The sequence below is a fragment of the Danio rerio genome, chromosome 7, assembly GCF_052040795.2.
Source record: "Danio rerio strain M-AB ecotype USA chromosome 7, GRCz13ab, whole genome shotgun sequence".
Lineage (NCBI taxonomy): Eukaryota > Metazoa > Chordata > Actinopteri > Cypriniformes > Danionidae > Danio > Danio rerio.
The window spans coordinates 5,683,499-5,696,576 of NC_141027.1; the positions used below are offsets into that span (position 1 = coordinate 5,683,499).

General features: G+C 39.1%; 1 protein-coding gene across 1 annotated transcript in view; it reads right to left on the bottom strand.

Moving 5' to 3' along the window:
• LOC137496070 (basement membrane-specific heparan sulfate proteoglycan core protein-like) overlaps nt 1-13,078 on the bottom strand; it is a 70,337-nt gene that overhangs the window by 53,166 nt on the left and 4,093 nt on the right. The window contains exons 2-4 of the mRNA XM_087260109.1: nt 9,838-10,185; nt 5,869-6,159; nt 1,612-1,902 (exon numbers count right to left, since the gene is read on the bottom strand). Of these exons, the coding sequence (XP_087116235.1) occupies nt 1,612-1,902; nt 5,869-6,159; nt 9,838-10,185 (930 nt within the window). The remainder of the gene's footprint in view (nt 1-1,611; nt 1,903-5,868; nt 6,160-9,837; nt 10,186-13,078) is intronic.

Below are 13,078 nucleotides of genomic sequence, written 5' to 3' on the forward strand. Positions count from 1 at the left end.
GGGAGCTTTAAGAAATCGAACTTTGTCAACATCACTCATATCAGCCAAGCTCAGCCAAAGGTGGCATTTCTGGACCACTAATATGGTCATCGTCTTCCCCAGGGCACGAGTAGCCGATTTGGTGGTCATGAGAGCATAATCGGTTGCCGTGCGGAGCTCATGCAGCAAGCCAAGGGAAGAACCTCCCTCCTGCATCTCAGCCAGCTTCTCGGCTTGGTAGCGTTGATAGGTGCCTGTAGCCTGCAGAGCGGAGGCAGCCTGACCTGCCGCAGTGTAGGCTCTGGCCATGAGAGTATCAGATAACCTGCATGCCTTGGAAGGGAGTTTGGGCGAATCTCCACAAGTGGAGCGGCCTGGGAAATCGCCTTATATCCCCTGGCTGCTTCATCATAGAGGGAGGTGAGAGCGGGAGTGCATGAGGACCGGGCAGAAAAAGGTGCCCTCCATGCCTGTGTGAGCTCTCTGTGTACCTCCGGGAAGAAGGGGACGAGGGATCTAGAAGGCTTTTTTTTTTCACCTCCACGTAGCACACGTGTAAGCGGTCCGGCCGCGGTTCTCAGGGACGAGCCATCTCCAGCCACACGGCCGAAGCAGCCCGGTATAACATGGCAAACATGTCCGATTTCAGATCTGTAACCATACTGACAACCCCGGAGGTTGGTAGGGGGTCCGGATCCTCCTCAGAGCATGTCAACCCACCCTTGGATGCAGTGATGGACATCACGCCCCAATCTAATGAAAGTGCAGCCAGTCCTGAGGATTGATCAGCGCTCCCACTCAAAGCAGAAACAGAGCACACTGATGAGGAGCGAGTGGTCCGCGGGCCTGAAGGCGACGGATTAGCCCCCACTGTAACCCTCAGGCCTGCTCGAGTGCTAACCACTTGGTGGGGAGCAGCAGGGGTGACTTACCCTAATAAAAGTGCTTGCCGCTACCTCAGTAACAGCAACAGTCAAGCCATCGCAATGCGGGCAAGAACTGTCCGCGAGCACCGCATCAACATGTTGGACCCCCAAGCATGTGATGCAACACTCGTGCCTGTCATCCAGGGCGAGAAAACCACCGCATCCAGAAACGCACATCTTTAAAAAGACGCGCTGCACGACAGTGTGCTCTCTTAGGGAATTCTGCTCTTTGTAGAAAACTGCTCTTTTAGATCACCAGCAAAACACCAAAGGGACGAGAAACCCAGCTCAACCGCTGCTAAAACGTCTTCTCCCACACTGGTGAAGGTAAGGCTTTCTTCAATGTTGAAAGTCAGCTCAGCAGAAGGGTTCTTCAGTCTCAGATCGGGTCTGAAGCAACAATTCTGACGAGCTAACTCACACAGCCGACTGATATACCCCTAATTGGCTCATCAGTTTCATCTGTGGAGCTAAGCTCCGCCAATTGAATTGGCATTTCAGTGGCCCGTTTTCATATCTTCAAAAGTGATTGGTCGTCTAAAACACTCCCAAATTTTGTTTATACAGACACACGTAGGAGTTCCCTTATGAAGGGGAAGTAGTCCATCTGAATTTGCAATGATTCATTTTTTGGACACTTTACATAGATGTCTCATGGATATGTGTTAGTAAAGAGAGTTTATGAGGACAATAATATTCAGCTCACCCGTCACCGAGAGAGAAACAGCAGAGCTTGATTGTGATGAGTTTGGTCTTCCAGATCTCTGTCCTCTACACCAGTACTGACCCTGATCAGACTCAGCAGCTCCTCTGAGAGTGAGAGTGTCTCTGTTTACAGTGTAATGACCATCAGACTGTAACTTTACTCTGTTTCTGTCTTTATACCACTCATATGTCCAGCCACTGTGATCAGACTCAATCACACACGTCAGATTGACTGTCTCTCCAGTGAATACAGCACTGTCTGGTGTCACAGTCACTGTAGATCTGGGTGAAGCTGAGGAGAAAGACAGAATCATAAAGTGACTCAAGCAGCTCTTTCAGTCAAAATATTCATTTAAAGTTGTTTGGCTGTGTCTGTGATCAGGAGAATTGTTTTAACACTGTTGTCTGTATGTGGAAATTTTTAAAAACACAAAGGCAGATATTTCTGTTTTTGATGTATTTAAGACATTCTCAAGCCAGAATCTAGACCACTGATCTCTAAACAGTTTCTGTCCTATAAAGCAGTGTTTATCAAACTGGGTTGAGAGAGAACTACTAATGTTGAGTTAATAAAAGTAAATAATTAATTAAATTGTTAAAAAAACAAAAAACACTTTAACACTACTGCATAATGAAAGAACCGAGCCTCAAATAATGATGTGAAATGATGATTGTAGAGATGTGAATGTAGCAAGTGCAAAACAGAAAGGTAAAAATATTTGTTATTTTGTAATTCCACTTGTCATGACCATATTTGGGGTTTCCTGTCTCCATGTTGATTTGGGTAGTGCGCGCGCTTCGCTTTTCCCCAGTCTGCATGAGAATCGACAGCGGTAGGTCACACAAGTGTATGCAGTGATTTAATGTGTCATATTTCGTTTAACTAATGAATCCTGGAGATGTAACTGTATAATTGTGAAGTCCTGTTTGTGATGCATACACAGATGCTTGTCAATTATTTTTCATTATGTTTTGCTATTTTTCTCTCATAGTGCGAGTGAATACATCACTACACGCTGTTAGGCTGCACAAGTCCTCTTATATGTTCCATTGTTTTCCATATAAACAAGGACGTGATATAAGTGTGGTTTGTTTATAAGCTAATTTCGAGAGGATCCTGTGCTTATGATTGAACACAGCTGGTACGTCATTAGCTCTGAATATTGCACCAATCAGATGAATACTGACACGCTATTAATAACTAGAGCTTTCTACTCCAGTCATCTTCGTCTTAAAGAAACCTTCCTTCCACGCCTACTCCTCCCCTTCTCTGGAAGGGCGGCACAGTGGCCCAGTGGTTAGCACTGTTGCCTCACAGCAAGAACGCTGCTGGTTCGGCTCCTCTCCGAGTCGGTGGCGTTTCTGTGTGGAGTTTGCATATTCTCCCCGTGTACGCATAGGTTTTCTCTGAGTTTCCCGTTTTCCTCCCACCGACCAAAAACTTACACACTCTCAGAAATAAAGGTACATGAGCTGTCACTAGGGTGGTACCTTTTCAAAGAGTACACATTTGTACTTAAAGGGTCCATATTGATACCTTAAAAGTATATATGAGTACCTAAACATTTTAAGAGGAACACTTTGTACTTTTTAAGTAATAATATGTACCTTTAAAGTATTATTATGGACCTTTAAAGTACAAATGTGTACTCTTTATAAAGGTACCACCCCATTGACAGCTCATGTACCTTTATTTCTGAGAGTACACCACAAGTAAATTGACTACTTCAAATAGCATCTTAAGGCAACTCTTCAGTATATCTCAGCACGCTCACAAGCAGGGGAGTTCTTGAGACCTCCCTGAGCTCAAATTCTCCTCTCTCCTTTCAATCCCCGTGCTCGAGGATATTCTGGGCTCAGGGCTCTCTGCCGGAACAGCATGCTAAACACGCTTTTTTTATTCATCATCAACTAAGTGTGAACTCTTTTTTTTTTTTTTTTTTTATAAACTTTATTTATTGAACACAAGTGGAAAGCATTCGTTGTATACAAATGTCCAATATCTGCTTTTCTTTTTTGAACACTTTTGTAAACATTCAACCCCAAAACCCCCCACCCATCCCACCCATCCAAACACATAGCCACTTTTCTTGTAAAACGTATAACAGAAGACGGAGCAATAAAAAAATAAAATAAAATAAATAAAATAATAATAATAATAAACAAATAAAATAAAAATAAAATATTAACAATAAAACAAAAATAATGATGATAGTACAATTTGAGATACAGTCATAAATGCTTTCAAATAAATGAATAAATGAAACAAAATAAATACAGTAGCTAGTTACATCAATTATAATGATGTGCTACCTACTTCTTGGTTATTATGGTTTTAGTTGTGCTGAGGTTAAACCAATGCGTCTAGTTTAGGGCATGACTTTTTCCGGAGAAAAAATGCTAGACTAAAAGAAAAAAAAATAATAATAGTAATTCCGACCATGAAATGATTTCTTAAATGATCACCTCCAGAGGTGTTAAATCATCAAAATAATTTAGTAGTGGCCTCCAATGAATATAAAACTTGTGAGGCGAGCCTCTGAGAGAGAACTTAATCTTCTCCAATTTCAAAAGACTTAAGATGTCGTGTAACCAAACTTTGATTGAGGGTGGTTGTTTCGATTTCCACATTAAAAGAATTCTTTTGCGAGCAACAAGGGAGGAAAAGGCGATGACATTATTTTGAATGTTTGTGACATGAAGATCATCTGGGGGTTTTCCAAAAAATAGCGATGTGAGGGTTTGGGTTTAGATTAATGTGCAAGATATCTGAGATTGCCTTGAAAAATAACCGCCAGAATTCAGACAATTTAGGGCACGACCAGAACATATGAGTGAGGTTACATGGGGTCTGTGGGCACCTATTACATTTATTATCTAATTTGTCTGGATAGAGCTTTGAGAGTTTCTCTTTGCTATAATGTAGTCTGTGGAGGACCTTAAATTGTATGAGTGATAGTCTGGCACAACTAGAAGATGAATTTACAGCATTTAAGGCCTCCTAAGTGTGAACTCTTGAAAGACAAGGATTCATATGAAGTGTCATCAATTTTAACACAACGCAGAAAACATTACGTTACATGAACATGAAGCCTCACCTGATAGAGTCAGTGTAACAGCAGCACTGATGTCTGATCTCTGTGAGTCTGATCTCTCTCCTCTACAGCTGTATTGACCACTGACAGACACAGAATCAGCTCTGAAACTCAACTCTGCTGCTGATGTTGTTCTGTGTGGATTGTGAGTGTCTCCATCTTTAATCCAGCTGTATTTGATCCACTGAATGTTTCCTCCTGTCTGTATGTAGCATGTGAGAGTGACTGTCTCTCCAGTGAACACTCGCTTAGCTGGACTCAGCTTCACTACAGGCTTTGGTCTCTCTGCATTAATACACAAATTAATCAGTATTGATGAAAACAGAGAAATGCAGTAAATTAAAGATCTAGTCCATCTGAATTTGCAATGATTCATTTTTTGGACACTTTACATAGATGTTCCCCCCCAAATCCTCATATAAAACAACTGAAATGTGTCCAATGTGTTGCTTATTTAAAGATCATAATAAAGCTTATAAAACTACTCCAGCATTATAAGAGTTAGTGTGGAAATATGAAAATGCATATTAAAGCAGATTTTATTCAACTAATACTTGCACAATAATCCCTAAATTAAAATACACGGGACACAGAAAAAAACATACATAGAGCTGAATTAAGTGTAGAATTGTCAAAGTCAAAGTCAGCTTTATTGTCAATTCAGCCACATGTACAAGACACATAGAGAATCGAAATTGCGTTACTCTCAGACCCAAGGTGCTTAACATTAATATAAAAATATATATATATAAAAGTAGTAGAGTTTAAGAAAAAGAAAATTTACAGTATATACAATGCACATAAAATATGGTGTAAAGAATAAACATGGGTAATAAATTTGTAAACAATACAGTGACATTAAGGGCATATAGCAAATGAGCTACCGATGTCGAGCAGAAATGTTCGACTTTATGCGTGCTTAAGGACAGATAAACGTGACGTTGACGTACAATAACACTTCGTCGTACAAGACGAAGAACACAAAAACACCGTTTTGTCGGGAGAGAGAGAAGCTGCAGAGTGTGCACGCGGCGCCATCTTGCGGCGCTTGCACACTCTTTTCCCTCTTGGTGCAGTTCGTTTGTGTAGTAAGAGATCATTTAATTCTGAAATGGGTATGTGTTAGTAAAGAGAGTTTATGAGGACAATAATATTCAGCTCACCCTTCACTAAGAGAGAAACAGCAGAGCTTGATTGTGTTGAGTTTGGTCTTCCAGATCTCTGTCCTCTACACCAGTACTGACCCTGATCAGACTCAGCAGCTCCTCTGATAGTGAGAGTGTCTCTGTTTACAGTGTAATGACCACCAGACTGTAACTTTACACTGTTTTTGTCTGTATACCACTCATATGTCCAGTCACTGTGATCAGACTCAATCACACACTTCAGATTGACTGTCTCTCCAGTGAATACAGCACTGTCTGGTGTCACAGTCACTGTAGATCTGGGTAAAGCTGAGGAGAAAGAAAAGACACAAACAAAGTGACTCAAACAGCTCTTTCAGTCAAAATAATCATTTAAAGTTGTTTGGCTGTGTCTGTGATGAGGGGAATTGTTTTAACACTGATGCCTGTATGTTGGAAATTTATAAATACAAAGGCAGATATTTCTGTTTTTGATGTATTTAGGACGTTTTTAAGCCAGAATCTAGACCACTGATCTCTGCACAGTTTCTGAAAGCAGTGTTTATCAAACTGGTTTTAGAGGGAACTGCTGGAGGTTGAGTTAGTCTATCTGAATTTGCAATGATACATTTTTTTGACACTTTACATAGAGGTTTTCCCCCAAATCCTCATATAAAACAACTGACATATGTTCTTTAAGTTGCTTATTTAAGGAGCCTAATAAAGCTTGTAAAGCTACTCCAGCATTATTGTAGTTAGTGTGGAAATATAAAAAATGTAAGCATTTATCAAAACAGATTTTATTGAACTAATACATGCACACAAATCCCTGAATGAAAATACACTGGACACTAAAATATTAAAGACACCACAAAAAAAAAAAAAAAAAAAAAAAATTAAGAGCTAAATTAAGGGTGCTTTCACACCGGACTTATTGAGTTGGGTTGAATCACACTAGAGTTTGTTTTCCCTCTTGGTGCGGTTCGTTTGGGCAGGTGTGAATATATCAATTGTATGCAATTGAGCACCAAAAGCGAAAAAAAAAAAAAACGTACCTTGACCTCCTTGAACAGGTGGTCTCGGTTTGCTTTTAAACAAACCCTGGAGCGGTTCGTTTGTGGTGAGCATATAATCCAAACTAAAACAGACCCAACCGCAAACAGTACTGCGCCTTTTTGACTAATCCAGCTGCCGTAGGCCGATGCACTGTGCATTATGGAATGTGGAGGAGAAATTTTTGTTTACAGCGATTTACCAACAGAGAGAGAGAGAGAGAGAGATATGACTGTTAGTTAGTTAGTAGAGATAGTTTAGCTAAATTAATTCACGACTTCTCCTGAAGTGTCTTGTGATGTGCCTTTGTCGTTTGCAGTGCCTTAAAACATTGTTTTTCAGCCTCAGCCGAGCTTCATTTTCAAAATGTATAGTTTGTCTAAAGCAAGGATTCTCAACTGCTTCAGCGATCCTGTACAGTAGGTGGTCTGTGAGATTAAAATGATCTGAATTAGTATACTATAATTATTTGATTTTAATAATAATAACAATTCCTTACATTTATATAGCGCTTTTCTGGATACTCAAAACGCTTTACACATGGGGGGAATTTTCTCATCCATCACCAGTGTGCAGCATCCACCTGTGTGACACGACGGCAGCCATTTTGATCACTCAGAGACAGAATGATTAAGCCAATTATGATATGGGGATGATTTAGAGGCCATGATGGACAGAGGCCAGTGGGCAGATTGGGCCAGGATGCCGGGGTTAAACCCCTACTCTTTTTCGAAGGACATCCTGGGATTTTTAATGACCACAGAGAGTCGGGACCTCAGTTTACATTTTATCCAAAAGACAGCGCTCACTGAGCAGTATAGAGTCCCCGTCAATATACTGGGGCATTAGGACCCACACAGACCGCAGGTTGGGCACTCTCTGCTGGCCTCACTAATACCACTTCTGGCAGCAACCTAGCTTTCCCATGTGGTCTCCCATCCAGGTACTGACCGGGCACAGCCCTGCTTAGCTTCAGTGGGCGACCATGTGAGTTGCAGAGAGCTAGCTGCCAGCTGTAACATGTCATTAATATTATAGTAGTAATGGCATTTCCTGTTTTCTGTGATTGAACAGGTTAATTTGGATTCTGTGCAGAAACAGCCTCACTGTTAATTACAGACATTACTGTGGCTTAAATTTCCAACCGATGTGCGTCAACTAGGACCACATTCTCAGTTGTATAAAGCAAACAGTCATGCAAATGTAAAGGTAACAATGATTAGATTTATAATAACCAGCTTGTGCTTGCCTCGCATCTGCAACTCATACTGCATCAGAGTCACACAAGTCTTTTGATTCACAAACTATGCTTGTTCTCTTTGTGTGAACACTTTAAAATATTTGCATAGTTGTCCAAATTAACGCCTTGCTTGTGTTTTATAACTGATGCGTGTCAGTACAGGAGGATCCATCGAGACTCGTTTCAGTAGTGAACTACAAACTAAACCGCCTTCAGATCGACGTGTTTTGACAGATTTAGAGGGTTTTCTACTGTATTTTACATTTAGGGTTAGGTTATAGATCAATAGATTAATAGAAGTTAGTCTAATTCAAAGCAGCAGCAGTATTTTTTTTGCCGTCTCTTGTAGTCCTGTCAGGTTCCTTTACTGAAGAAAAGGCCCAAATACTCTACAGTTTTAAAGAAAAACTTAAGTAAATATATTTTTCTTAAAGAACTTTGAACCTGTCTGCGTTTTTTTTAAATGATTAAAATATATATATATATATATATATATATGTGTGTGTGTGTGTGTGTGTGTGTGTGTGTATATATATATATATATATATATATATATATATATATATATATATATATATATATATATATATATATATATGTGTATATATATATTAGTGCTGTCAAAATTAGTGTTAACGCATACGATTAATTTGAAAAATTTAATTGGTTAAAGTCAACGCAATTAACGCAGTAAAAGTTTTCTTTTCCTGTTGTGGTGGACGTTTGTTTAACATGCAAAGAAACATGGATAAGACCAAGGAAGCACTTTTTGAAGGCAAGTTTCAGTATTAAACAATTAAAGTCGCATCACCAGGCTATGCAGCGTTTCCTCCAGAGTTTCATCTAATTTCGTATGTTTAATTGAATGTATAATTTATACAGTCAAGAAAAAGAGTAATGAGATTTGATAACTTGATTCTGTTTCATTATAATTGCTATTTATTTTTTTAATACGCTGAACTGTTTGCTCATTTATTTGCTGCTTTATTTCCCTTATTATGGTGGGCACATCTCTTATTTTCACATCCCAATGTTGACAGATATGCTCCGGTTTCCACCACAAGTCTAAAAACACGTGGTACCGTACAGTTGAATTGGCTAGGCTAAATTGCCTGAAGTGTATATGTGTGAATAAGTTTGTATGGATGTTTCCCAGTGATGGGTTGCAGCCGGAAGGGCATCCGCTGTGTAAAACATATACTGGGTAAGTTGGTGGTTCATTCTGCTGTGGCGATCTCAGGTTAATAAAGGGACTAATCTGAAAAGAAAATGAAAGAATGAGATCTTTTAAGGCATCACAATGGCGCAGTGGGTAGCGCGATCACCTCACAGCAAGAAGGTCACTGCTGGGTCAGTTGCCATTTCTATGTGGAATTTGCGTGTTCTCCACGTGTCCGTGTGGGTTTTTTCTGGGTGCTCTGGTTTCCTACAAAACGCATGCAATATGGGTGAACTGAATAAGCTAATTGGCTGTAGTGTGTATGCGCGAATGCAAGAGTGTAAGGGTGTTTCCCAGCATTTGGTTACGGCTGGTAGGGTATCCACTGCGTAAAGCATATGCTGGATAAGTTGTCGGTTCATTCTGCTGTGGCGACTCCTAATAAATAAGGGAACTAAGCCGAAAAGAAAATGAATTAATGAATGAGATCATGTATTTCTGGGATGGGTATGTGTTAGTAAAGAGAGTTTAATAAGGATGATAATATTCAACTCACCCTTCACGGAGAGAGAAACAGCAGATGATTGTGTTGAGACTGATCTTCTGAGTCCTTCACACCAGTACTGACCCTGATCAGACTCAGCAGCTCCTCTGATAGTGAGAGTGTCTCTGTTTACAGTGTAATGACCATCAGACTGTAACTTCACACAGTGTCTGTCTGTATACCACTCATATGTCCAGTCACAGTGGTCAGGCTCAATCACACACTTCAGATTGACTGTCTCTCCAGTGAATACAGCACTGTCTGGTGTCACAGTCACTGTAGATCTGGGTAAATCTGAGGAGAAAGACAGAAAAGTGACTCCTAAAGAAGGTGACTCAAACAGCTTTGTTTTAAATAGATCTGTGATGATGAGGTTAATTTGTCATCTGTATGTAGAAAATTTTAAAAACACAAAGGCAAATATTTATTTTTGAAGTATTTAAGATGTTCTCTAAATTCAGTATCAAGACCACTTATCTCTGAACAGTCAAGTAAAATGTGTATATTTGTGCTGTCCAAATATTCTTTTGCATTCACTCACCCCTCTTAAACTGCAGTATTGTGTTATATATGGATAAAGAAAACAGTACCATGATCATTCTTATTAATTTAAACATTTCTATAAAGATAAAAGCAATCCGCAAATCTGCAGAGGTTGTTCAGACTTTCAGTCAATCCAGTTTTTGACATTTAAAGATAATTTCATTGTTAAATGCCATCTGTTTGAAACTTTAACTCAAATATTTTTCTATTCTCTTTATAATCACAAATGTATCTTGCAACTACATTTATATATAGACACCTGATATTTGATTTAGTCTGTGCCATTGTAGTAGTTGCAGGTTAAATTGACAATTATCAAAAGATATATATATATATATTAGAGGTGTGAACCTATACTGGTCTCACGGTTCGGTTCAGTTACGATTATCATGCCTTCGATTCGGTTCAATTCGATATCTCGGTGCATCACGGTGCATTGACGATGCTTTCCAATGCAGTTATATTTTAGGGGGAGGCTATAACAAACTGTCTGTATAAACACACAGTACCACACTGTCTCTCATTCAAACACATACACAAACATAGACAGCACCAAAGAAACAAACACACGCACGCACACACACACACACGCACACACGCACACACTTAAGCCCTCGCAATAGGGAGAGCTCGCGCTGAGCGGAGCAGAAAAACGAAAAAAACGGAAAAAAAGAAGCACTTTTCCGACGGTCCCTTGCTAAGAGCTCCTCTCAGCATAGCTCTCCTGGCTAAACACATATTGCGAGGGCTTAAACGGAGCAGTGGTCGTAATATAGCGAAAAAAATAAAAAGACAGCTGTGACACATAACCAGCTTTGTCTTTTTGTAGGAAACACACTTTATATCTTTTTAGGGTAAGAGGTTTTTGAGTTATTGCCGTCTATAACTGAATGTGTGTCAAGAATACTCGCGCTCACCTCACTCGCGACAGAGCGCACAGGAGATAAATGACGTCAGTACATAATAACCGGTTATGATTATTACTGAACCGATACCTTATTGTCCGCGTCTGCATCGCGGTGAACCGAAGAAACAATTAATTTTGACACCCCTATTATATATATATATATATATATATATATATATATATATATATATATATATATATATATATATATATATATATATATATATATATATATATATATATATTTTTTTTTTTTTTCTATTCTATGATAATCGTCAATTTAACCTGCAACTACAATGGCACAGACTAAAGTGTGTGTGTGTGCATTTATATATATATATATATATATATATATATATATATATATATATATATATATATATACATACATACATACACACACACACACACACACACACACACATACACATACACATATACACACACACACACACACACACACATACACATACAGTTGAAGTCAGAATTTTTAGCCCCACTTTCCACTTTTAATTCTTTGTCCTGCATCTGTCTCTGTTTTTGCAGCATTTTGATTATTATTATTATTTTATTTTTTATTATTATTACCGTGAAATCCAATACAAAGAGATAGCATTTTAAACTTTTTAAAGGGTATTTTTAAGGCTTGGTTGTGTTTATAAGATGCAAAGCAATGTGTGTTCATGCTTCACTTCTAGAAAATCACGTTGTTATTTTTTTTCATAAATCTTACTTTGATTACATACAGCTACTCGGCTAACATGAAAACCACTGTCATATATTTTGGTTCCTCTGAAAGGCCCTCAAGAGGCTCAAATAACATAATGTGCTTTGATTTGCAGATCTTCACCAGTAAATGTCACACGCCTTCAAATGCGCGCTTTTGCGCTGTGTAAACAGTCAGTCAGAGAAGCTGTTAGCAGCGTTAGCTGCCTGGATCAAACAGAAAATGAAGAGCACACAGCTAAACCTCATGCCTGCTCTCTAAAATAAAATCTGACAAGTGTCTTTTACATGTATTCAGAATAAGCATGTGTAGTAATTTAAAATGTTCTTATATCTTAAACGAGTTTGTTATTTGAGATGTAGAATGCTGGGAAAGCGGCTGCAGAGACATTGAAATCGACCGCATAAAGAGACTGCTAAAGACTGTGGGTGCTTACAGCGGTTTGACTGATAAATATGAATTTGTAGCTAAATTGTTTGCGGTGCCAAACAACATTTCCCTTTGTTTATATCTTTGTTTACGTCCTCCCTAGAACATACGGTTAGCGCTTGAAACTGTGCTTGTAGTTGATAAATTTCAAGATAAAAATCCTTACAGGTTGTGGCTCACAATCTACAGCCTCGTCTTTTGGAGGTTTTAGCTGAATCCAGCACTGAACTGGGAGAGATTCTGGAGAGAGCTATATCTTTTTTGTAATGCTCTGGAACATAATTAAATGAAACTGTAAGCACTTCTCTCTGTGCTATAACATTACAGCACCTCTGGCCAGGCCCCTTCGCTGCTCAGGGTGTGTGCACATGGTGTATGCGTGTAACCAGAAGCCCTTGTGATCTCACTAGCCCAGATTTTTTTTAGTAGTCCCCAAATAACTTCGCTGTAGGCTTTGCTAAGCTAACTCTGTTAGCAGAGACAAATGTAATTTAATTTGTAGAAAAGCTACAAAATTCACACTTAAATAAAAGCAAAACATACTTCAGTACCTTGAGTGAATCCAGAATCCAGAATGGAGATCAGCACTAAAAGAAGAAACACAGATATGATGTATTTCCATGTGCTTTTATGTATATTGTGTTTGC